At 31.8% G+C, this 26183-nt stretch overlaps 1 protein-coding gene across 2 annotated transcripts; it reads left to right on the top strand.

The window, feature by feature from the left end:
• Positions 1 to 116: 116 nt before the first annotated feature.
• On the top strand, positions 117 to 24156 carry LOC148301143 (ras-related protein Rab6). Of its 2 annotated transcripts, none has more exons than XM_088273750.1 (6): positions 117 to 580; positions 3881 to 3939; positions 6759 to 6918; positions 12107 to 12312; positions 14579 to 14645; positions 22880 to 24156. In XM_088273750.1, exons 1-6 carry the CDS (start codon positions 511 to 513, stop codon positions 22948 to 22950), a joined length of 633 nt encoding a protein of 210 aa, XP_088129876.1. In that variant the 5' UTR covers positions 117 to 510; the 3' UTR covers positions 22951 to 24156. The 2 variants fall into 2 exon arrangements, with proteins under 2 accessions (XP_088129876.1, XP_088129877.1); XM_088273751.1 differs by lacking the exon at positions 22880 to 24156 and adding an exon at positions 18061 to 21699.
• Positions 24157 to 26183: the final 2027 nt, after the last annotated feature.

Here is a 26183-nt window from a genome sequence, read left to right as displayed (position 1 = left end):
TAAAATTGACCTTGACAATTAAAAAAATTCGAAACTTCATATCGGTTCCATTTTTTTTCGTTTTGCCAAAGTAGACGTATCTAAGTAAGTACCTAAGATTTTTTTATTATAATAGTAGTTGGAAATGTTTCTAGGATTGCTGGCAACAATTAGAATTATATTTCCAACATTCAAAATTCCTAAGGGGAATTGAAAATTGCGCCTCACTTTTTCATCGAAAGCCGTAATATTTCTGTTGTACTGAAATTTAAAAGCAATAAATTTCTCCTAACATTTTTTCCGAACTATTAAAGAAGTATTATAAAATGAACGCAATAAAGTAAAATGCTGAGTTGGCGTAGTATGTCCCGAGACCGCCGGTGAACGTGGCGGAGCTAGTTGTTGCCGTCGCTTTTGTGTTCGAGGAGTGGCTGTCGCTGTCATCCGGACCGATTCATGCAGTTTTATGTGATACGATTGAAGTGAAAGTACGCGGAGATAGTTCATTAGGTTTTAATTAATTCTCTCAAAATGTCGGCGTCCGGCGATTTTGGAAACCCTTTAAGAAAATTTAAACTAGTATTCTTAGGAGAGCAAAGTGGTAAGTCATCGCTGTCATTCAAAATTTATATGTCCATAAAAGTGCATATTTGAACTGTTTTTTCGGTATTTCTTCCACAATTTGTTGGGTGTATTGATGTTTTATGTACCGAGTGTGATTCATTAACAAATTAGTCTTTTTTGTAGTCATTAATCCCATATTCCCACACATATCTTTAAATGGGTACATAGGTATATACTTAAAATTACTGTACATAATCCGGAAAGAGGTTATTCTTTCTAATAGTACTATAGCTGTACTCTCACGCTATTGTTAACGCTAAACATTAACCAAGTCGTTGATCCGTGATATTATGCCAACTCTTTTTTTCACCTGGATGGCAGTTTAAAAATTTTCTACATCGTAAATAATTGTGTTATAAGGCTAAAGATAAATGCGCTTTTGTTGCACAATTGTTTTTTATCATTACGAGAAAACTTATTATTATCATAATTTATGACTCAGAAAAAACAAGTGTTATATTTTTAATGTACAGTTTATTAAACTTTAGTAAAATAAGTTTAAAAAAAAAATATATATAAATATATATATTTTGTTTATGAAGGCTGTCAGTCATTTATATTGATAACTGTCTTATAACATGCGCTGTGGTGTGATTGGGTAGACAGCACTGGGTAATTTGTGTCTTGGGCTTAATTCCCACCACTTGCAAAATTAATTAAAATATTTAATTTCAGTTTTTCGGGATGTTGTAATGTATTTTCATAGTTCCCTGTGTCCTTTCTCTTTCAACTGCAGACAAGCCTCTAAAGTAGAGGCTTCCTTTTAAAAAAAGTCTTCATCGTAATTTTAACTTTAATTATTACATTTTGTCTAACTAACTAACTAACTAACCATCACGCCGCTTCTCCGCAGGGGTAGGCAGAGAGAATCGAACGTCACACCACTCTGTCTTTGCAAACATTCTTTGCCTCTTCTACATTCATGCATCTCCTCATACATACCTACATACATTTTGTCTTATAATTATGAATACAAAAATTACATTCAGTGAACTCATGAAAAAAATATGTACTGTTTATTTGTTTTAATTTTAATGATGCAAAAAAAAAAATTTCATTGTTCAGTATTTTTATTTCGTATTTAATTTCAATGTTAAAAATATATATTAAAAAATAAAATACTTAAATATTAATAGTCTTCTTTCTTTGTAATAGTAAGGTTGATTTTTAAGAGTTTTACTTATTTGAATATTGTCTGTATAAGTCAGTTTTTGGGTGCCTTCATCAGTTTAAGTACTTAACTATTAAAGAATTATAATATAATAATAAAATCCAACTTATTAAATTTGGTAAAATAAGTATTTATGTGAAATGGTTCCATTTAAAATAAGCTACAAATTTATTGCTTTCAATCATCTTCATCAAATACTTGCTAAAACCTTGTCATTTTAGAGCACATGCATTCATTATTCATCCATCGAGTCATTTGTAATAATTTGTAGTGTGGTTCCTCGAGCGCCCGACGCGGCTGCTGAGAGAACCACGCTCCATCATTAATCTAATTTTCTCCGGACATTTACATCTCAAGTCTACAATTTTTTGCTCATCTATAAATATTGTGATTGGTGTTAACTTGAAATGGTTAAAAGTTATAATTTATAAAGGTTAGCTGTTAACTGATGAAAGTGCATCAATAATATCATTGCGTCGTTCAATATAGCAATGCTGGTCTAAACGGTGTAGTGTATTTCTAAGAATCTGTGCCGAATGAACACATGTGGCAAGTTGGCGTTAAAAAGTGCTTTGTGTTCGACCCTTAAGGGTACGTTACGACCATAGTGTATTCATCCGAAACCCCTTACTTCTCGGGGATAAATGACTGCAATAAAAATGTGCAAAGACAATAACAATCTTAGAACATGTGCTTAAACGGTTAAATTTTATGAAATCGAACTACAAACTTAAATACCTTAATTGCGCCAGCTCCCATTTGTATGAAAGCGAAAGCGGAAAACCTCAGAGACAAAACCATCATGTCGGATCACGGCAAAAGAGGATAAAAGTGAAGTCCCGTTTGAACTGTGCTAGTCTGGAAGTTGGCCATCCACATTGACGAGGAGATCAACAAGCTGCCCTCCAGCGTGACGACCATTGCTCAGGAATGCGTCCTGCTCAACACCTTGGCCATTCTCCAGCCCATGGGATCAATTTGTCGGCTCATCTTTTCCCCGCTCCAGACTCGACGGCCCGAGATTGATTGACAATGTTTTTTATATCATTATCATCATCTTATTATTATTATTACTATCCATGTCTTTATAAGCGCCCTTGAGGTAGTATTTTATGAAAATGGCGCTATACAAATTATCCAAATTATTATTTTTATTATAATAAGTAACAGAGCTAATTTATAAAACAACGTTTTCGTATACAATAACCGCAAGGGTGCTTCACAGTAATTATAACATTTCAACTACATACATACATAATACATATATATGTATGTATCGTGGATATACTGGCAAAAAATTTTAACTCTAAAATCCCCTTCTGAATAATCTGTTATTTAAAGATTTTAGCCTGAACAAAATACCCGTTACTAATTTAAAGTTGAATGTACTTTTAAAACCACATAAATATGACATTTCTAACTACTTAGTGTATTTTACCAGTTTATGGAACTTTGAAAACTTTATAATTTGCGTCACTAAGTCTAATTTGCCAGTATACCCACGATATACACAAGATAAGCATGCATTCATTCTAACCAAAAAAAGATCAGAATTTGTAAAGATTTATAAGTGATAGAATCTATTTATTTTAGCCTTCATTTATTCCCATGATATTATTATAACACCTCTTAACTCTATTGTGTACATGTCAGTAAATCTGCCAGTCAGGTGTTGACCGAGATCGCAATATTTCACAGTAAAGTAAAACCTCGATACAACGGACCTCTATTTAACGAACTTCGGATATAACATACAAAAAATGTGGTCAAATTATTGACTATTGTCAGATAACGGAGTTCAACTATATTACACGTATTTTCGTAATTTTAGAGAGTGTTAATATTTTCACAACAATTTTTTCAATTTATTTTGAATCTATTTTTATATAACGGACTTTCGGTTTCAATGGAGACCCCCTCCCCCAATTGGTCAGTTATATCGAGGTTTTACTGTATAAACAATGTGGTCAACACTTTGTGCACTTAATTGATTGCAATTAGTTTACTGTGATGGTAAAAATAAATGAGGGTTAAACATTTCTCTCATAAATAATCATAAATTAATGTACATAGCCTTAATATATATATTTTTTTCCTTTGTTTCAGTTGGAAAGACTTCTCTCATTACTAGGTTTATGTATGACAGTTTCGACAATACTTACCAGGTAATTACATCAATTTACTCATGGTTAAATATGAAATTATATCTGAAAAAAATCCCTGACTTTTGAATATAAATTTTCAAACAATAATTATTTTTACCCTTTTTTTTTAACCCTGAATTAATGTGTATGGAAGCAAAACATAGAATTGGCAAAGGAAGGATGAAAGCAGAGTGTTTGCTGTTGAAATTCGTTCCTTCAGACTAATGTGTGGAAAAATCATTGTAAGATAGCAGTAGAAGTGAAGATATTAGAAAGGAATGTAAGGCTGAATTAGGGATAATTGAAGAGATTAAGAAAAGTACTTTAAGGTGGTATGGACATGTGGAGAGAATACTTGACGAGAATAATTACACTATGATTGGCAAATGTGAACGGGAGAACATATGAATGGCCAAAAAAGATTTTGCACAACCAGATCAATCAACACCTAAAATCTGGTTGTGTAAAAAGTCTAAGTAATCGGAGGTCATGTATGACTAGGTGTATGGATGTGAAAGAAGCTAGGAGTGTATGTTAGGACTGAAGAGTGTGGCATTCCATCCTCTCTCCCTACCCCTGCAGAGAAACAGCGCTATGGTAGTAGTAGTAGTAGTAGTCAAGTAATATAAGATCAAATAAAAAAAATACATTTTGTTACGTTACATTACATATGACAAATGATTATTTATCAATATTGACTGAATCGATTTGCTTTAAGTGATAATAAAAAAAAAATTGACCAATGTATTACTGAAATCCTTTTATACTTCTCCAGTATCGATATTATTTTTCTCTTAGAATTTTTTTTATTTCCTTCATGTCATCCTTCATGTCATTTTAAAACATCTGTCGAAACATGTTTCAAAGTAGGCATGTGTTTAAATCAATATTTGGAGGCTTCATTGGTCAAACAATGTAAGTCCATGAGGACTGAATAGAGTAAATTAGATTTTTACGGAATGTGTTATCATAATCCTTTTTTGTTCTTTAGTTTCTTTAATTCCAAAGTCAGCATCATCGGCGAGGCAACTATTTCAAGTAATATTTAAAAAAAAAAATAAGATCAATTGAACGCTAATGCAAACCTAACATAACCTAACCTTACCAACCTATCCATTTTCAAATGATGCGGAATGCATCGAAACTCGTTTCACAGTAGATTTTAAGAAATAGTGGTATTTACTAAGTACAATTTTTAATTAAAAATGGATAGGTTTTACCACAAAGTGACTGCCGAATCAATTATTGAAAACTTACCTAACCTAACCTAAATTAACTCTTAACTGCCCAGGCCATGGAAACCTCTCCAATGCCCACGGGGTCCATATGGGCCCAAATGTAAAGTATTATATTATTGATTATTGCTCGACTACTGTTTATTTTTTAGTCAGTCATGGGTTAAGTGACTGATAATTTTCTTTTTTTTTCTTTCTCAGAGTTTGATCTAAGTAGCTCAGTTTACAGTTTCTCAGTTTGAGTTAAGGTACAGTTGTGAATAAGTTTATTAAGGTGTAGTCTAAGGTAGTGGGGGCCATTTATGAATTTAAAAAAAAAAGACTTACACTGATTGACCTCTAAACCCTCTTTTATTTGTCATTTTTTATTTTTGTTACATTACATATATTATTTATTGCGTCATAATAATGTATGTGGGAATATTTTCCATCTCCCCGGAGAATTTAAGAGATGCTCCTATAGGGTACATATGTTCGTGAAACTCTTATGGATTTGTTTTTACATTCAGCCCTAAACATTTGATAGCATGTACGTTCATGTATGTGTTGGGGTAATAAAATTGTTCCAACTGGGTCACGGTGTACGTGTGTGTGTGTGTGTTTGGGTGTGTATCTGTAGATTGTAGAACCAACATAAACTAAAATATTTGCTAGCTTTTCTGAACATAACTTGCATACTTTATAGTTTGACCATCGGAGTATCTGTTGAATATATGATGAAGCTTTAAAATACGTGGAAAATTGGATGTGAAAAATGGTTGGTCAAATCATTATCATGTCTTGTTTTGTTTCATATCATGCTTTTGTATTTTTGTTTTTTTTTTTAATTTTTTTAATTGATTTATTCTGCCAATCAAAAGGGATGTCATTAAAGAGACTGAAAGGCTTACGATAGAAAATTTTAGAAATTATATTTTTTAGGAAGATACAACATCATACCTGATGACATCGTAATTGCGTTTTACTGCCATTTAAAATGTCTTCTCTTCTTCTTCACACCCTTATCCGCACCCCAATGGTGCATAGGGCACTGCATATAAACGCAGTGTTATCTTGATCGTTAACATGAAGGAAAAGGTGATCAACCCTCCGCTTCAGGTACCAGTACAGGGTGATATTGAATAAATATTATAGTGAAAAAATCACATATTTATTTGCCCCCCCTGGGAATCGAACCCGGGACCTCCAGAATGGTAGCCGTTAATAATATAAGTATTTGTTAATAATATTAATCTGAAAATGATTTACTGTACAATTGTACACATTGTTTGCAGAAAACACTTAAAAGCGTCTTTTACATACTGTTGGTAAAGTGCGGGAGACGCTTATAAGAGTTCCATTTGCTTACTTTGGGTAGAGCGTGGGAGACGCCAAAAAACATTGTACAGATCGAAATTGGGTTTGCATTTACTTGTGATCAGTATACTGAGGGTCGGGCGGCAGACTGTCTGGATATAAAATATAAAATAAATCTGTGCGGAGTTGATGAAAAAACCGCCTGATAACAATGTGTAAATAGATCATATCTGGAAAAAAAATGTTGCATAGTGTTCCGGCACCAAGTCTACTGTGATGTGTATTGATTGTGTATTGATAATTTTGCAGGCAACAATAGGCATAGACTTCCTCTCCAAAACCATGTATCTGGAGGACCGCACGGTGAGACTCCAGCTGTGGGACACGGCGGGGCAGGAGCGCTTCCGTTCCCTCATCCCTTCCTACATCCGGGACTCCACCGTCGCTGTAGTTGTTTACGACATTACCAGTAAGCAAATTATTTGTTTATCACAATTGAGTAGTTCACTTGCAAACCACTTTATGTTAAAAAATTCAGTTTTCTAGCCAATGGCAGCAGCTGATAGGATATTAAATCTCCTACCGATTTGAACTTTTTTGAGAGATTTTAGAAAGTACATCGGGAGTTTTGCAAGAGTATTAATTTATTCTTTTCCCTTTTATTCCTAACTTAACGAGTTTTGGCAGAATATGTTAAATATGCATGTCAATATTTAAAATTTTCTATTGATTGAAGCCATTTTCTAACAAACTTTAACATAACGTAGTTTGCAAGTGGACTACTCAATTGTCCCTTTCTATGTCACTGCTGACAGAGTATCGTAATGCATTGACCAATTCTTCTTCTCTAACCCTTATCCGCACCCAATGGTGCATAGGGCACTGCATCATATTGACGCAGTGTTATCTTGATTGTTACTCACATAAGGGCAATGTGATCACTCCTGCGCTTCAGGGTAAATATTAAATAAGTATTAGAGTGTAAAATTGCTAATTTTTATTACTACCCCCCTTTGGGAATCGAACCCGGGACCTCCAGCACGGTACCTTTACACCTTTACACTACGAAGGCCGATTCCCAATTAGGTAAAGAAATATTGTATCTAAATTCTACTTTGTTCAATCAGATTTGCGAATAACAAGATCAATAATGGACTTTTGACGATACATGACATTAAATTTAGGACATATTTAACAAATGAGATTATTTAACCTAATATATGTGGTTTAGCAGTTACTTAGAATAATATAAAGTTTCATTTCTTATCTGACTTGAAGTGTAATAGAGAATAAGGCAAGTGGGAATGCAAAATTAAATAACAGATTTGAGTTTTACGGTTTCAAAAATAGTTTAAGTTTACATTGCGTTGTGTGTAAATATATTTACAACAGTAAAATAATAATTGGAACAGTTACCAATAACAGTTAAACACAGAACATTAATCAGATTAAAACAATGATTGAAATACAAACTTTAATATACCTTTATTCAGTGGTTAGTGTTGCATGCCAATATTTTATATAACTTATTTTTCTTTAAAATATTTTGAGTGTGTCCAAATCTTTGTTCACAAATTCTGGGTTTGTCTCCACTGTCTACGCAAAGAATCTTACACACATTTCAGAAAGGTCTCTGCTAATTAAAAAGAACTTACTAAACTCAAGCATGGATGGTGCTACGAATTAGTATGTGAAAGAAGTTGTTAATTGAAGTGTAAATATATCTTCTAAAATTTGAGTAATGTAGTTGTCAATCTTGGGTAAAATGGCGAATGTTAAATATGTATAAAATGATCACTTAAAACCAGCCTATGACAGGTCGCAAGCCCTGTAAATACCTTGTTTTCCATATTCCTATTTCAACATCAATATATCAATATTTTTCTTTATCTTAAAAATGCATAAGATAATGATGGTTTGTGTCTGCTTTTTGTCGTAAATCAATATGATATCATTGACATCATTAGTTAGATTATTGACTCATCAATAGTCTTATGACTCATTGCTATTTTTTTGCTTATGCAAATTTCATATGAATGTTGTTTTTGTTTTTTATTAAAACGGTAATAACGAATAGGCATTCATTGTCCACCTATTTTTAGCAATACCTGTTGTCCTTGGTATTGGTAAATTGCTTATAAGGTTGTTGACTTAATACATATTACAGTGGAACCTCTCATAACGAGCAAAATTCATTCCAATCGTTAGGCGAAACACTCACTAAGCAAAACATTTTTTTGTTTTGACTGGCGTGGTAGTTCCGGCTGAGACTTGCTCTTTCTCTATCACTTATTATGCGAACTGTCGCTCGATGGGAGAGCAACTTTTTAATCTTTTTTTGTTGCTCATGTGAATTACTCGTTATGAGAGGTGCTCGTTATGAGAGGTGCTCGTTATGAGAGGTTCCACTGTATTTGACATAGTTTGTTAAGTATGTCCAGCTTATCATATTTGTGAGCCACTTTGTTTTATCAATATTTCAATAATGGTACCATAAGTGACAATATGGTTATTTGTTGCACAGTTCATACCATATTTAACCCTTTGACTACCAAAATCTGATATATCGGCTTTCGGTACTCTAGCGAGAAATACCAGATCCCTCGGATCCGGTGTCATGATTTATAAAAGTATCAGATACATTTTGGACAGTGTGTAAGGGATTCACTCAATATTTATTTATCTTCACTCTGGTCACATGACTGATCACCTTACCTTCATGTAATTAGCGATCAGGTTAACTCTGCGTCAATGTGATGCAGTGCCCTATGCATAATTGGCTGTAGATAGGGGTTTCAAACATCTGATTATTTGTTTGTTAAGTCTTTTTTTATGGCGCAGATATATTTGAACATGATGTATAAATTTTCTCTGCAATTTATGTAGATGATTTATTTATTATTTGATGACTGTCTGTTTTATTCAGAGTAAAGATTTCAGATTCTGCTGTAAATATATTATTCCAATTTGAATTATTCTTCTCTGTGTTTACGACCATGTCTCGAATTAATATAAACTGTTAAAATTTGCATAGTTAATTCTTTATACTAGTGGTTCTAAACCTTTTTGAAGTCAGGGCGCACTTTTGATGATAAGGAAAATTTGCGGTACATCAAAACTAAAGATCCAAAAAACATACAAGGATAACTTTTATTAAAAATAAAACTGATTATTTTATTACAGACAAGTTAAAAAATACATTAATTAAAAAAATGAATACAGAAAAACAAAAATACTGCGATGAAACGGCGAAAATTATTTAATGTGACACCTGAGCTTGTTGGCTTTTACGAATTTCAGCAATATTAGGTCTAATATTTGATATAGCTACCTACTCGGCTGTCCAAATTTAAAACACAGTAAGGGACATTTTTTTGTAGTAGGTTTTTTTTTTGCATTTATGGACTAAGTAGACTCTACTTAGTCCAAAAATGCAAAAAAAACCTACTACAAAAAAAATGTCCCTTACTGTGTTTTAAATTTGGACAGCCGTACTGTTGATGGAGACAAATTCCTACATATAACTCCCATGATATTTTAAATTGTTCTAAGTATGATGATATAGAATCAAAGTGTCGCGGACTCTTAAGTCAGAGTTCCTCGGTTCGAACCCACTCTACCACAATTTGAAACCTATTTCTAATAATGAGCCGCTTAGGCTCACAGAAATAGTATGAAATTGAAATATTTGTGTGAATAATAAAAACACAAATATCTATCTTTTTTTAAATAATAATAATAATATCTGAAGAGATGAGCGCACACAGCTTCACTTTGCAAGGGTGCTGCCATCTAGCCATTATATTTGCAATGTAAATCGCACATTAAAGGGCCAATGTAAAATTTTGGTTAGTATAATTTCGCAGAGCACTGCAACAAGCTCAGTGCGGAGCACCGATATAGAACCACTGCTTTAGATAAAAAAAACTGATCTTGTCAAAGACCCAAATATCCACTCATCCATGTTAATCTGGTAATTAACTATCATAATGCTCTTAAATTGCGTACCATTTTGTATTACCAGCATCAAAACAATTCTTCCCATGTACCAATCTGATTTTTTTATTTTTTTTTATATACTTTGCTACTAGCTGGAAATAATTCAAGTAAAAAATAAATCATACATTACCTACTTTATATTTTGCTTCATAAATATTTGAATCAGGTCCAGAACACGCCTCTTTTCATAAATTGTTCTTTTTAAATTAGTGTCATATCAGGTCTCCCTGATGTCGACTATCATTTGAGAGTAATTGTCCTTGTCTCGGGCAGCTCGAAACAGCGCCTCGACGGTCCTGATCCCCGTCCAATCTTGTATATTCGGAGCCAGAAGATCTGTCTTCTGTCCACACCTCATCGACCCTCTATTTTGCCTTTTACGATTAGATGCAATAGCTCATACTTCTCTCCTCTCAGCGCATGCCCCAGATAGGACACCTTCCGGACCTTGATATCAGTCACCAACTATCTGCCTGCTCTTGCTCTTTGGAGCACGTATTTGCTGCTAACCCTATTGGTCCATAAATTGTAGACTACGTTAAATTAAATTCCAAATTATCTATTCTCTCTGTGTTCTGGTTAGATAGTCAGTTAGTTAGTAAATATTTTGACCTTATTAGTCTTGTGGACAGCGCTTGTAAAAGGAGATGGTATGTCTATTCGAATATTTCTTTTCCTCTTTCAAATTTGAGATAATAGTTGTCTAAAGAATATAAAAGTAAGCGGCGTACATTGACCTCTTGCGTACCTCAACCTGTTAAGTCATTAGTTGTGGAAATAATTAGTGGATTTTCAATGACATTACCTCAGCTCAATTTAGTGTTGATGAAATCCGAGTTTAACAAAACTCATCCGAAATATTCACAAATCAAACATAAAACTAAAAAATAAATAAAAATTTCTTCTTCTAACCTTTATCCGCATCCAATGGTGTATAGGACACTGCATCATATTGGTGCAGTGTTATCTCGATTGTTACTTACATGAAGGAAAGGTGATCACTCCTTCGCTTTAAGGACCAGTCCAAGGTAATATTAAATAAATATTTTTGCTTTCCCTGGGAATCGAACTCGGGACTTCCAGCATGGTAGCTAATCATTACACCACGGAGGCGGACTCTACTAAAAATTATGCAGATACTAATAATTCAAGGAAGAAGACTTAATGTTCTATCTGAAAATCAAATCAATCCCTAGTTTTAGATGAGTTAAAAAAAAAACATGGCATTTCAAGATATCTTAGTCGTACAGGAGAAAGTTACCAACTAACAAAAAGTAAAATGTTCAGGAGGGCCATTAAAGTCACTTTTGCTTGGCAAGAAAATAAACATCAATGCAGTTAGTCACTTTTAACAAGTCAATATATTATACTTCCAAGTTTAAAATCCTTTGGGATTTTTTTCAGGGCAATATTATTAGGTCAGTAAAATATCAAATGATCACGTTTTTGTAAAAAAAATGCACTTGGTCACTTTCTCCTGTATGATATGAGAAGTACCTTCATCAATCCTGAAATTTCAATTCTGCATATCTAAGGACCTGTGTAGAATGTAATGTCAAGATTTTTTATTCCATGTTTATTCTATGAATTTTTCTTGATTAAATGTGGAAAAAAAAATTAAATTTATTCTGATGGGGTTTTGTTATTGTTCCTTTCAGATGCCAACTCCTTTCACCAGACTTCCAAGTGGATAGACGACGTGCGCACGGAGCGCGGCGGCGATGTCATCATCATGCTCGTTGGCAACAAGACTGATCTATCCGACAAGCGACAGGTGTCGGCCGATGAGGGGGAGCGCAAGGCCAAGGACCTCAACGTCATGTTCATAGAGACTAGCGCCAAGGCAGGCTATAATGTGAAACAGGTAAACCATTTTATCTAAAGACAAATTAAAAAATATATATTTTCTTTAATTGATTTGGCAGTTACTTTGTGGTAAAATCTCCATTTTTAATTTAAGTTTTACTTAATAAATACCACTATTTCTTCAAATCAATTGTGACACGTGTTTCGATGCATTCCGCATCATTTCCAAAATTGAATTAACTACTACTACCACCATCGCGCCGTTTCACCGCAGGGGTAGGCAGAGAGAAAGGAATGCTACACTCTTCGCCTCCTTCACATCCATACATCTAGTCATACATGTCCTCCGATTACGCAGACTTTTGACACTGCCAGATTTTAGGTTCTGATTGATCTGATCGTGCGAAGTCTTTTTCGGTCGTCCTCGCTCTGTTTTCCCTCTCACATTTGCCACATATATTTTCTTAGTCATTCTCTCGTTATCCATTCGCTCCACATGTCCATACCACCGTAAAGAACTCTTCCTAATCTTTTAATTATTCCCCGTTCAGCCTAATTAAATTAAAGTGTTTGAAAATGATCGGAGTGCATGGAATCATGTGTCACAATAGATTTTAAAGAATAGTGGTATTTACTAAGTAAAACTTAAATTAAATATTAAAAAAAGTATATCTAGTTAAGGTAATCTAATGGTTGGAGCTAACCTTATCAGATTATTATTATTTTACTAGACTTTTACACTTTAATTATCAATAATTTACTGTGTATTATGCCGTGTGTAAGTTCTCAATGTAGAAATAAAAAAAAAGTAATTCTTTGACTAAGAATAAACAATAAAAATGTTAAATTAACTAGTACATGTATCTTTAACCTGTCCGGGAGTATGGCCATACACGGTCGTCTAAACAAAACTTTCCTCAAAGGAATGTAAATGAATGGCCGCGCTAATTAATAACTTGGTGACATTTATTTCTAAAATAGCACTTGTACTGCCATCTGTGTTTGTGTTCAAACACTAAAACAACACTTCAGATTATTTTTCTTTTTAACCCACATCATTTTACTTTAAAAAAAGTCTATTTGTCGTCATTGTAATAACACTGTCGAAAAAAACCCATGAAGTAAAACGTTGATAATTTTGATATAAATTGTGTTTACTGATGTTCATATATTTTTTTTTATTCAAGAAAATATGTTGCTTTTTAGGATTGATGTATAAATATATAATAACATTAGATATAAAATCATAAGAAAGTTTTAAAATAAAAACTCACTCTGCAGATACAGTTTTGTCGCGAAAACTCATTTCCGGACAGGCTAAGTGAAAATGATTTCAAAATACCAATAAGTGCAACACCAAGCAATTCCAACAGATTTATAATATTTGGGAACTAAACAATTAAATAGCCCCCCTACGGATATCAAAAAAAAGGAAGATATAAAACTACTGATGCCATGAGAAATTGAAAAAAACTAAACAATTTTTTTTTGTATTAAATCCTAAATTAAGTACAATTTTTTTTATTTTATTTTAAATTCTTTTGCATTACATTAGCATAAATTCAATTACAAAAAATATTAATAAAACATAAAAATGAATACAAAAAAGGTATATTTATGTATTAATTTTAAATCAAACACAGATTTTTTGAGTTTACTAAGTTGTATTTTATAAACAAAAAACACATAAAAAATTATATTGTGACAATTGTTTCGCCTTGTTAGGGCATTATCAAACGTTTTTTGTTTATAAAATACAACTTAGTAGACTCAAAAAATCTGTGTTTGATTTAAAATTAATACATAAATTAAAATGGAGTTCTACAAATTAAACGCCAAGTCAATAAATACAAAAAAAGGTCCCACAAAGGCATGGCCTGTGTGTGGGTATACAAAATAAATAGATAGTCATAGTACAGGGTATAAAATAATTAATGAATATTGATCGCAATTGGTTTTGCGGTTATTGGTGATCAGTGTTCGACCCAAATTAGTGTACTAATTAGTGTTGGGGTTGATGAAAAACCGCGCGATGTGTTCATAAATTGAAGTTATATTTTTTGTAGCAATATCATCAATAAAAAACTGTTTATCCAATTAATCGGCAGACAGGTCGCCGCCTAGTCAGCAAAGTCGGCAAATTGGGCTACTAGTCGTCACATCTACTATTGAGCGACAACAAAGCAATGATGCTATAATAAAAATTGGCATATTTCTTGAATTAGATGTGCCACGCTTGCATTTACATCAGACTTATATTTTTGCTACGCCGAAAAAATTCAAGTAATTATAGTAGCTTAAATTAATATATTTTGTTATTACAGCTTTTCCGACGCGTGGCGGCAGCTTTACCCGGCATGGACTCGACAGAAAACAAACCCCCAGAAGACAGTATCCTTTTTCGATTAAAACAAATGCTTTATTTAACGCGTCTATTGTTCCTGAAACTTGTATCTATACCCATGTCCCTCGAGACAAAATTAGGTAATAGATATTTTTATGTGTTCGCGGCAAATTATTGCTCTTATTTTGGGCAATCAACCTGCAGTAAGTCCTTGCTGACATTTCGGACTATATTGCAACGCACAATCAAAAATATTTAGGTAATATATATAGGTATATCACAATATTACTTATGTTAGTATATAATACACACTGAGATTTTTGCCTACTAGTTTTGAGACGTACCCGTCTCATTATCACGACAATCTTTACTTCTTCTAACACCTATCTACAGCCAGTAGTGCCTAGGACACTGCATCATATCGAAGCAGTGTTATCTTATTTGCAAGCTGGTGTATTGATTATCCCTATAAAAGAGTCCGATACTTTTCAAAAATTTATAAACAGATATCTCAGTGAGTGGGTGTTATGCACATGATTATATTTTTGACTGTCATTTAGCAATGCAGCACTTCTACGCGTGACTATTTTTGGTGTTTGAAAATATTTTTATTTAAATCTGAAATGTGCCCTCAATATCGTCACATTAAATAAATATATCAATCAAAATCCAAAGTATTCTTTCATACAGTGAAAAAATCATCTTTGAGTGCCATTCGAATCAACATCAATTAGTCAGTTACTGTGCACTGTAAGACTTGAAACTGGATATGCAGAAACTTAAGTTTAAACAAAAGGACATTTAGTTTATTAGACACATTACCTCATTCCTTTACATTGTTAACCCACAAGTCTATTAAAACAACAAATATCGCCCTTGCAAGCTCGTAAAGATATGAACCATTTTGTAAATCTGGTCTATATAATGTGTTTTGATCTTAATGATATATCACATGTGACTATCTTGCAAGGGAACTTGTGAGATATCATGAAATAAGTCTTCAAAACTTGTAGTCAAAACAGTTTTCAACCAAAAATCGCAAAAGATGTATGCCAAATCTTGTATAGGCCTTTTTTTGCCTTTCCTCTCTGCGTACTAGTCAATGAAAAAGTGTCAATGGTTTTAATTTTGTTCTTGAACTTTGTTTAATCTTATTCTTTTATTAGATTATACTGTTTTGGTGTTTTTAGTATTGTTAATTTATTTAATTTCAATGTTTTATTATTTTGTAAATAATCCAAAATAATTGTATATTCTTTATTATTTTACTCGAATACAAACTAACCATTAATTAAAACTATCCGGTTTGTGGACATATGTGAGAATACTATGTAGGAATTGACAAATTTACCATTTATGAGACCTTCCTTATTTGGAAATGTAATCCCTCCCTAATATTCATGAAATATGAAAATTCTATGGTAAATAAAATCACTGTAATGGATAATGTATGAAAATATCTATGGTCTATAAAAATTCCAACAGTAAAATTCTAATTTTGCCATTATTCAAAATTAATCCTAATGATTTTTCTAATAAAACTTTTGATAGTTAAAATTTTTGAGTAATTTTTTTAAATTTACTTTCTTTTTTTAAATTTCAGATTTCATTCACTACTTCTTTTGTTTTAAAAAAAAATACTTATTACTTTTTAAACATCTTCCCATCATTTTTTATATATACCTTTTTTGGGATTTGCTAATTTGAAATATTAAACCGATCTTAATGTAGATAAATCAAAGTCTGATTTTGAATGTTTTACTTGTTTTGTCTTCTCGGGGCATTCTCAAATAAAAAGTTGATTTGAAAACGCCTTCAGGAGGCTAGTTTTTTTATATTTGACATATTTCACAGTCAGAAGTAATGTTACTAAGTAAAAATTTCGGAAAACCCAGTTACATAGCTTGTTACACATTGTATAACACCTTCTATATATCTATGACGAATGTGTACAATGCCTCATAACTAATTAACGATATTGTTGGACAACATTGTTTTTGTAATATAGTAGGCACCCATGGAGCCTTCCATAAGGGTCTACAAGATATGTAACTTGATATTCCTAAATTTTTCATGCCGTCACATTGCTTTTGAGTGTGCGATATACACATATACATATATCTTTGACATTTTGCCATACCTGACCCGAGTGAAAAATTTATTGAAATGAATTGACATGACTAAATTCTTTATTGGTTCCGAGTCAGGGTTTCGAGCTCAGAAAGAGTTGAAATTTTCTATTGGATTTAATATTGTGTTGACTATTGGAGATAAATACTTCTTAGGTTGAAAAGCTGGAAAATTCTCGAGTTTTGGTCTATGGAAGCGGGCGTAAGTAAACATTTTAGGTATAAATACTGCATGACTCTCGCTTCTTCTTTACTATGTACTTCTGTACAGCTTGTAGTGGAATCTCGCCTGTAACTGTATCTTAGTCTCATTGGTACTTTTGTAATTCGTGGCCATTTAACAAAAACGCATCTCTCACTCGGATATGTTAATTTCATTGTAGTAACGAGTTTCTATTTTTGGAATGAATGTTGGAAATATGTGGCTATAATTTAAAAAGTTTTATTTTCTCTCAATAATTGTAGTTTAATAATTCATAAGAATAGAATTAGATCATTCATCTGACCCTTGGAAACATGATAAAATTAGAATTGAATTCTTCTGTAACCTCTCTCCATGGTGCGAATTGTTGGTTAGTTATTTTGCGAGTGAGATATTTTTCTTCAGTATACAATCGGAAAGCAGCGTCACTCAAAACTTGGTGTGGTTGAAGCTCACTAACATTAACCGAGGACAGGATTTGAAATTTGTAAAACAATTTAACAAGTGCCGCTCTTAACCGATGAACAATGATTCGAAATAGGCTGATGACATATCGCTCACTTCTTTCAACAACGTCAAAATACTTGATTTTTCAGCAGATCGTTTTTAAAGTTTAAAAATACAGTAAAATGTAATAAAAATAAATATCAAGCCACTTTTTGAACTTTTTACTGTGCATCAGAACTCTTTAGGTAAAAGCTGAATGTTTTTTCTCCATTTGAAAAAAATTTAGTTTATTTAAAAAAAATAATTAAACACTACCTTTTCTTCGAAATGCAAAAACAACGCTTTATGCCCTGTAGCAGGTAAATATTAAGTTTAAAAAATGCCACTTTTGCTGGGATATAGTACATTTTCTGGGCATCCCGAAAAAACATGCACAACTGAAAATTGATGATTTTTGATATATGACATTGTTGAAAGGAGTGAGCGATATGTATTGCGTAAATTATTAACGTTATGTGAATGGCTGATTATAAATGCGTCGATTGGTACAACCCTTATCGCTTGCCGTTTGATTTGGTTTTTGTTAAATTTCTTCTTCTTTGTTAAATGACCCCGGGTTATTGTTTTATTTGCTTAGAATTATTTTTATTGTTTTCCTTAATTCAATTTATTTGCGTCTCGCAGTGCAAGAAGTTGTACTTAAGGACACACCAAACGAAGCCAAGGACCCCGATGGAGGTTGTGCTTGCTGATCTCCCCTACAACTTAACCCACTGTGCGCGCCAACTCTTCATGCTGTTTGTTGATGAAGATCCACCATTTTTAACTTTTGTCAAGTTCCTCAATTCAATTAGCAGCGGTCAAAAAATTTATGGCACTTTATACTAAGGAAAAATTGTCAATGGAAACTTATTTACTTAATCTTTTTAATTTAACATGTTTTTAGCTTACAAAAAGAATAACGTAAATTTGCTTGTGAGTAATAACGTGATTTGGGAGAAAAATGCTTGCAACTGATGATATGATAAGTTTAATTTCGAACACTTTCTGCATTGCAATTTCCTATAATGTGTAAATGAGTATGCAATAACTCAATATCTATCAATTAACACAACCTTTTCATTCGTAACAATTAGTTATTTTATGTCACCATAATAATGTGACATACATATATATATTTTTTCTTCATTGTGCCATTTGTTTTGACAGCTGAAAATTGAGCAAATTATAATGGACTTTATATCTTTCCTGTATTTTGAGTGACATCAATTTGAGCCTAACAAAATGCACAATAATCATTCTAGCACTACATAATTCTGTTAATGTACTATAAGTCATCTTCAAATTATTATTTTTTCAATTGATAGTGTAAACAGTTCATTAAAATATAACACCATTGCAATATTGACACCTTGAGTAGGATATTGGTAGTTAAAGTGAATAATTGAAGATGTAAGCATAATTTGAATGGTTTTTTAGTGCCATTTGTAACTAGTATCAATAATACAGATTATAGATATGAGAGTTCCGATTGATGTCTTGAACAAAATGCATCGGTCCGAAGTTACTGCCGCATGTGTTTACGCCTAATTTGTCGGTTATACGCTGTCCACGTCTCGGTTGAGACAAAGTAAAGTCTGGTCTCTTTCCCTCCAAATAGTTAACGGATTGTTGCCTTTTGCACCGCTCTTTACTCTCTGATTATGAATTATGTAAATATATTTCTGCACTAATTTACAAAGCACCATTTGCCGTACAATATTTTATCCATTTTGGTCGGGATCTTTGTGAGGGCACTGGAGTATGATGTTTCCATTTCTCGGAGGGGTTATCTGTTAATTGATTCCGTCTTATTTATTCACTCATGATGTATACATATTTATGTGGAAAAATGTATAAATACTGTTCAATGTTTCACCGGTTGGAAACATGAAAATGAATAAAACTTTCAAATCAATGTCAATAAGTGAATCATGCACACATACAAGTTATATGATTTTTAAAACATTCTAAAACATTGCAAAGAACTTCTGCACATTTTTTTCAAAGAATGGATTAACATTTTTAGATAAAACATATTAACAATTGAAACAAATATCTTTAAACATTAAATTATCTTTTCTGACATTTTTTTGTGAGCACGATTCGGTAGTTATTGAAAAATATTATTTTTGTTATTTGGTTCACTTAAGATGTTGTTGAACACCAGGTGCCTTGAAAATGTTGTTTTTAAGCTTAGCAACTAAGCTTTTTGTTTAGAATCTAACTAAATTTAATCTCCTGGTAAAAATTATCTAATAACATTTGAAAACCATAATAATGGTGAAGATATTAATTCATATTTGGCCATTTTTTTAAATCTTTTGATCTTTGTAGCACTGTTTATGTAATTTACGGGCAAATGTTACTTAAACTCTGTATCTTGGTCCAGAAACTTCATTTAAAAAAAAATGAAATTGAGTAATGATAAAAAAACATCGGGGTGCTACAATTTATTTTGTCTAAAATTGATACAATCTCCTCGACAATTTTGCAAATATGACTGTGGGACCTTGAATCTTTGAGGTACAGAACTAAAATTTAATATTATCTTTACAATAATAGACCTTAAAGTGCTTATGTACGATCCGGAAAACGACGGACAATACTACTTCCTATCTTCACCATTTATTTGTTTGACATAATAATTATTTCATTATAACTTCTTATTTAAGAGTTCATTGAAAGATAACTTGGTTTTAGTTACTAGGCGGTTTTTAAAAGAAAATGTTTGGGGTATTTGTGCATTTACTTATTCAAGTATCACTTTTAGTTTCCTTAAAGTTATGTTATTGTCATTTTTGAATTGTTTTTACCTGTTTTGTGATAATTTTTATACATTTGAAAATGTATGTAGATTATAATTTACATAAAAAAGACAAATCTTTAAAATCGCATACAATTTTTAAGATTTAGATTTTCAAATGCTTATTTATTTATTGTCATTCCATTTATTTTAAAATTAGTCATCTATGAAGTTTAATTTAAACATACCGCTTTGCCATATACTTTTGATTCAAAGATATATATTTTTTTTATAAATACAACATTTTTAAAACCTTCAACAAATACTTTAATATGTTAACACTTGAACCTTATCCGGTTTTGTATGAAAGTCCACAGGGACATTGATAGACTGCCATCTACTGGATGGTCTTAAACTGTCAACTGCTTTAGGTATTTGTACTACATAGTAAGTAAAAATAAATTATCAATTTGTTTTGATAATATGTTTATTGTGTATAAAGAATAATTTTTCTTGTAACCCGTTGCAAGATGAGCTAATTTCTCCATCTATTGATGTGAGGCAAGTGTATACATAGTTGTCTACTTTGTGTCAGCATTAACATATTAAAGTATTTGCCCTTACTACATTTGTAAATACTAATTTTAAATTTATACACCTAGATGGTTTTAAAATAACAAATATTAATAAAAACCTCTCAAAAGGAGTAATGTTAGAATGTATGTATTGTGTAATATATTAATAACGGTGAACTTACTTGAATATTGATATATCGGACCTACCTAGCTATAAGGGCACCAGTGGCAAATGGCTGGTTTTCAGGAGGCACATTTGAAACGGTACAACTTTGTTAGGTAGTCTTGTGGTTTAACGCATTGCCAAAACTTTCTTCTGATTATTATAAAACAGTGTAGCAACTAGACTGTTCAATAAAGTTATAATGCTGCAAATGCATCTCCTGAGCCATTTGTCACTCACGTCCTTTTGGCTCGGAACTGTCAGTATGTAGCTAAAAGGGATAATAAGATGGTAATATTTTCCTTTAACATACTCTATTTGGCTGTATGTGTGGTATTATTTTTGGAAATCCAATAATATTGATTTACTTTTTTAAAAATGTATCTTAAATTTCATTACCATAGTAATAGATTCCTTGCGTTTTTTTATCAAGATAAAAGTAAATTGTAGATTTTTTATTTATTTCACAATACTGTTTTTCATTCGCCTATAATTCTCCATTAATATCAGCATTTTGCTTTTATTGCTAGAATCACAGCTGAAGAAATTATAAATATATTTTATATACAATTACCGGAAGCTCGAATAAAGAAATACATTTTCGCCGAAGCGATCTTTTCATTTCAAAGTTCACATTTGCTCGGGTCTTTATTTGAATAGCAATAATATGTAATGTGTGAAGCTGAAAGCTTTGATGTACTTTTAAAATTAAGGAAATTCACCATGTATTATTTATTTGAATTAATTTGAACCTTTATAATAATAAAAGGCAGACTATACTTTATAGCTGTTCATTTTTATTTGGTTTTTTTATTTTCATTCTGTCCTAGTTCGATTGTGAATGTACCGATAGATACGTATCCTTACTAACTTAGTAGATTTTTTAAGTATGTTCTTAAGCATTTAGCGATTTATTTAGTAATTTACATATTCATTGACTTCTAAATAAAAAGTGTATTTATAGTTGACAGCAATATGCACTTTGAATATCAATCAAATATTTAAAATACCATAATACCTCATTTTAAGGTAGAGAAATATTTTTCTTAAAACTTGTATGTGCACCATATAGAAACAAATAACATAAAAGGATAGATATACCATACATTCTAAAAGGGCATCGTTATATAGTATTTTTTTACATATATATTTATTTTACCATAAACCCTTTACTTTCAAATGTTTGTAAAATTATGTGCAATATTTTATTTTTTTATTCATAGTAAGTTAATGAAATTTTAGTACACGGTAATATTTTTTTTTACTTAATTTTTTTTAAAATTTTAATAAATATGTCATTTGTAAATGAATAGTTTCTGCTAAAATAAATATTTTTGAAATTCTATGTTGGAATGCCCTTTAAAAAAAAAAGTGTTATTTTTGGGACCCATTATTAAACGGGTATACTCTAGTGAAATTTATATATATCTTTTCATTTGTCATTGACAGTGGTGACTTTTTACAATCGCCATTCTACCCATAAAAAAACCTATTTTTCTTTGATGAGATATCAATAACAAAACTTGATATCTACACCTTAACCTGTTAACCGGGCGGTCCGCTGTCCAATTATGCAACTTGTAACGGGCGCGAATACTAATTCACTCTGTGTCTTAAATTCATATCGAGACATGTATGGATGACTAATACCTTTTTTGTTCGAAAAATATACGTCCATATATATATAATATAATAAACATATATTTCAAGGACGTATTCATATGTCCTACCCGTACCCGATATTGTTTACGTTTGACATATTTATGCGTCCCGCCCGGTTAACAAGTTAAAGGATTAAATCCAGTATTTGTGAGCAATCATTGAACACTGTATCATTATTAAAATAAACTTATTATTTTTCGAAAATATTGAGATACTTTAAAGAATCTCCTGGAAAATTATTGTTCCACGCTACTTTTTCATTTTGAAATTGGTAAGAAAATTTATGTTCTGTAAATACAATCCTTAACCATGCTATAGCCGTGGACTTGCAAAGCCAAACGCAGCTGGGAGCGGACACGCAGGACCCGGAAGGAGGGTGCGTGTGCTAAGCGGGGTGTCCCTGCCCTCCGCCACCGCTAGCACCATACCACCCCCCTCCCCACAACCATCTCCGGAAGCATCTCGTGTCAAACTTAGTGAATCACAATGAGAGATTTTAACAAATAGTTTTACAATTTTTATTACAATTGCACAAAATTTATTAAATCATTTTTCTAGTGAATTCATCTTAAAATTCATTAGGAGTACATAGGTAGCTATTCTTGAAGTTACCTGTTATTGTTACGAGCGTAATTAAGGTACATATAAAAAAGCAACTAAATAGCCCTCAAAATGTATTATAACAATACGCTAAAAGTTGAGAGATTCAAACATGGTATCTTTCCAATGGCTGATTCGCGATTGGCAAATTGGCAAGAATTTTATATAAAAGCAGTAAAACTTTTATTATCTGGACGAATTGGAGATTGCCACAGTCCAGATAACGAAAAAATCTTACAATGTCGAAGAGGAAGAAAAAAAAACTAATTTGAATACTTTTTATTCTAAATTAATCTCACATACTTACAAATATGCTTCTACGTAATACGTATAACTTTTTGTTCTTGAGAATTTAAATTGTATGTTGTAACTGTCAAATTTGGCATTTTTTCTGTATAATTTTGTTTTTTATGCAATCTGGATAGTTCAAAATTTGGATAACGAAGGTTCTACTATAATTTTAAAGTCTCTGGATTACGACATCATTGTTTTCCCATTGGTCAATAGTACTTAATTTCCCTACCTCCCGATGTTACTATAAATCATTAAGGACAACAGAAGGGGCAAATAACTATTTGTCTCTTCTGTCATGCTAAAATCAGCTTTGACTGAAAGTTGCCGCCATGTTGTCGCTGACCAGTAGAGGGGCGAAGTCAAATTATGCTTTTAACATTAACAAGTACGTTTCTGAATAGTCCCAATATTCAACTTTTACTAATTTTACAAATTACGTAGAAGCTTTGATTATCTAGCGTTTGAAATGTTTTCACTACCTGAATATTTACATGTATTTACGCTGATTGTCGCTTACGAGGTTTGCAAATTACAATTATTTCACACTACATTCTCACTGCGGGTTTTAAGTAATGGTAATGGATGAATCAACTGAATATTGAGATTATACTGTCATTCCCATTCATAGGATAGTCATGTTTTCCACAGTCTGACTTCTTTTTATGTTGTGGTATGTATCCTGTTGAATTTTAAAAAAAAAATCATGTCTTGTTAAAAGTCTTAATTTATTAGCTAAAGCAAATTAAAACGGCAGACGCTCCCATTTATGAATGCTCCCATTTTTGTCCGCCTGCGTAGTGTAATGGTCAGCACGCTCGGCTACCGTTCTGGAGGTCCCAGGTTCGATTCCCAGGGGGGTCAAATAAATATAAGTGATTTTTTCACTGTAATATTTATTCAATATTACCCTGGACTGGTACCTGAAGCGGAGGGCTGATCACCTTTCCTTCATGTGTAAACGATCGAGATAACACTGCGTTTATATGAAGCAGTGCCCTATGCACCATTGGGGTGCGGATAAGGGTTTTATTATTATTATTATGATTGGTTCAATGAATTACTGTAGTTTTATTAAATGAGACATGGTGTAATAATATTAAAAATATATAATAATACTCACCTCTGCAACTGTACTGCTTCCAGATTGATTGAACCGCACGTCTCTACTTGTTTATCTGTAGGCTAATTCTACGACACAGTTAAATGAGCTCAAAACAAATTACCCTTATTCAATCAATTAATTTGTAGTTAATTCATGAATGGGAGTATGAGAAATTACATCTTAGGATCATACGAAAAGTATTTTTAGTTAAACTAAATTTAATTTAAAAAATGCTGGTTCTTTTAGGGTTAATACTCACTCGCATAATTATTACTAATTAAATTTGCATTTATTTATTTAACATTATAAAAGTATTATTAGATGTTATTTTTTTATATTTTTACGTTAACATAATATAAATTGATTTTATTCTCTGTTAATTCTTAGGTTAAATTCTTAAACTAATGATTTAATCTGCAAATGAATTGTTGTTCTATTAAGTATTTACTAGATTCAATTCAATTTGGTGCATTATGAAATATATAGTGTACATATTAAAATATTGGCTAAATTAATTAGATCTTTGACTTAATCCGGACTATAGTATTGCCAAATAGTTTTCTGGCATTTCAGAAAGTAAATGGTATTGACAATTATATGAAAGTGGTGCAGTGGAAAATTCAGATATTATTTCATTTTTCACATCTTACATGTTCTTGATAGATGTTTTTTTACTTTTACATTTAGAGAAAGTGCTTTACCAACAAAATGTTAAAATTATGATTAATTATTAATTTTTTAACTAAACTATGCATTATGAAATATGTAGAATGTTTAAATTGAGAAGATTACTAAATGAAAATGACCTTTACCTATCTTTTGGTTTGACGAAAAAGGGTCGATGTTCTGTTGAGAACTGAGTATGTTTAAAATCATTTAACCAGCTCATTTAGGTGAGAATTCAGTGAGGGTTTGAAATAGTATATGTATTTTTGCTGTACAAGTTACCAAGTGCCAAGCGGAAACAGCTGAAAGGCAATTTATCCTGTACAAAAATATGTGCAGTACAGTGTGACATCAGTCCCACTGGACAAATAGTGTAAGTCCTCTTTTGGTCAAAAATGGTCTAATAATGTAGAAATTTTATTCCAAATTCCGACTTTTTTCTCCATATGAAACAATATTAGTATCGTAAGTCCCCCTTATAAAGAATTGGCGGAGGTAAAGTCTGATGTTAACAATAAATCACGATTTTCATTTTTGAAATTGGTAAAACAAAGACTGTTTATTTATTTATTGAAGAAATTTTTATAGTATATTTGTCAAAAATATTTTTTTTAAACTTCAAAACTGTTTTGATTCACCTGCTGACTGAAAAAATACTTTGACTGATCCATTTAAATTATACGGATATTTAGACTCAACTTTAAACATATTCCAGATTTTTTAGCAGCAACTTGTTGGGTTTATTTTAGTATTAGTAAAAGGTTTTTATAAAAAAAATCTCTTTTGTTTTAAAAATTATATTGTGTTGTAAATGTGTATTACAATACACATGTATCGAACAATATGTATTCATGATTGGCAACATTCAATTAAAAATATCAAAATTTGTATATTTACATTTTATCTATAAAATACTAAAATTCCTTAAATACGGCATCTATCTACTTTTTTGACACTTCA

This window comes from Brachycentrus maculatus, unplaced genomic scaffold (assembly GCF_059751285.1).
Source record: "Brachycentrus maculatus isolate JH-2025_06_01 unplaced genomic scaffold, ASM5975128v1 h1tg000602l, whole genome shotgun sequence".
Taxonomy (NCBI): domain Eukaryota; kingdom Metazoa; phylum Arthropoda; class Insecta; order Trichoptera; family Brachycentridae; genus Brachycentrus; species Brachycentrus maculatus.
This window is presented reverse-complemented; position numbering and strand designations above follow the sequence as displayed.

Coding starts and splice junctions, on each gene's coding strand:
- LOC148301143 (XM_088273750.1), top strand. CDS start 511: ATGTCGGCGTCCGGCGATTTTGGAAACCCTTTAAGAAAATTTAAACTA. Junction 3,940..6,758: donor GTTTCGACAATACTTACCAG/GTAATTACATCA, acceptor ATAATTTTGCAG/GCAACAATAGGCATAGACTT. Junction 14,646..22,879: donor AAACAAACCCCCAGAAGACA/GTATCCTTTTTC, acceptor ACCATGCTATAG/CCGTGGACTTGCAAAGCCAA.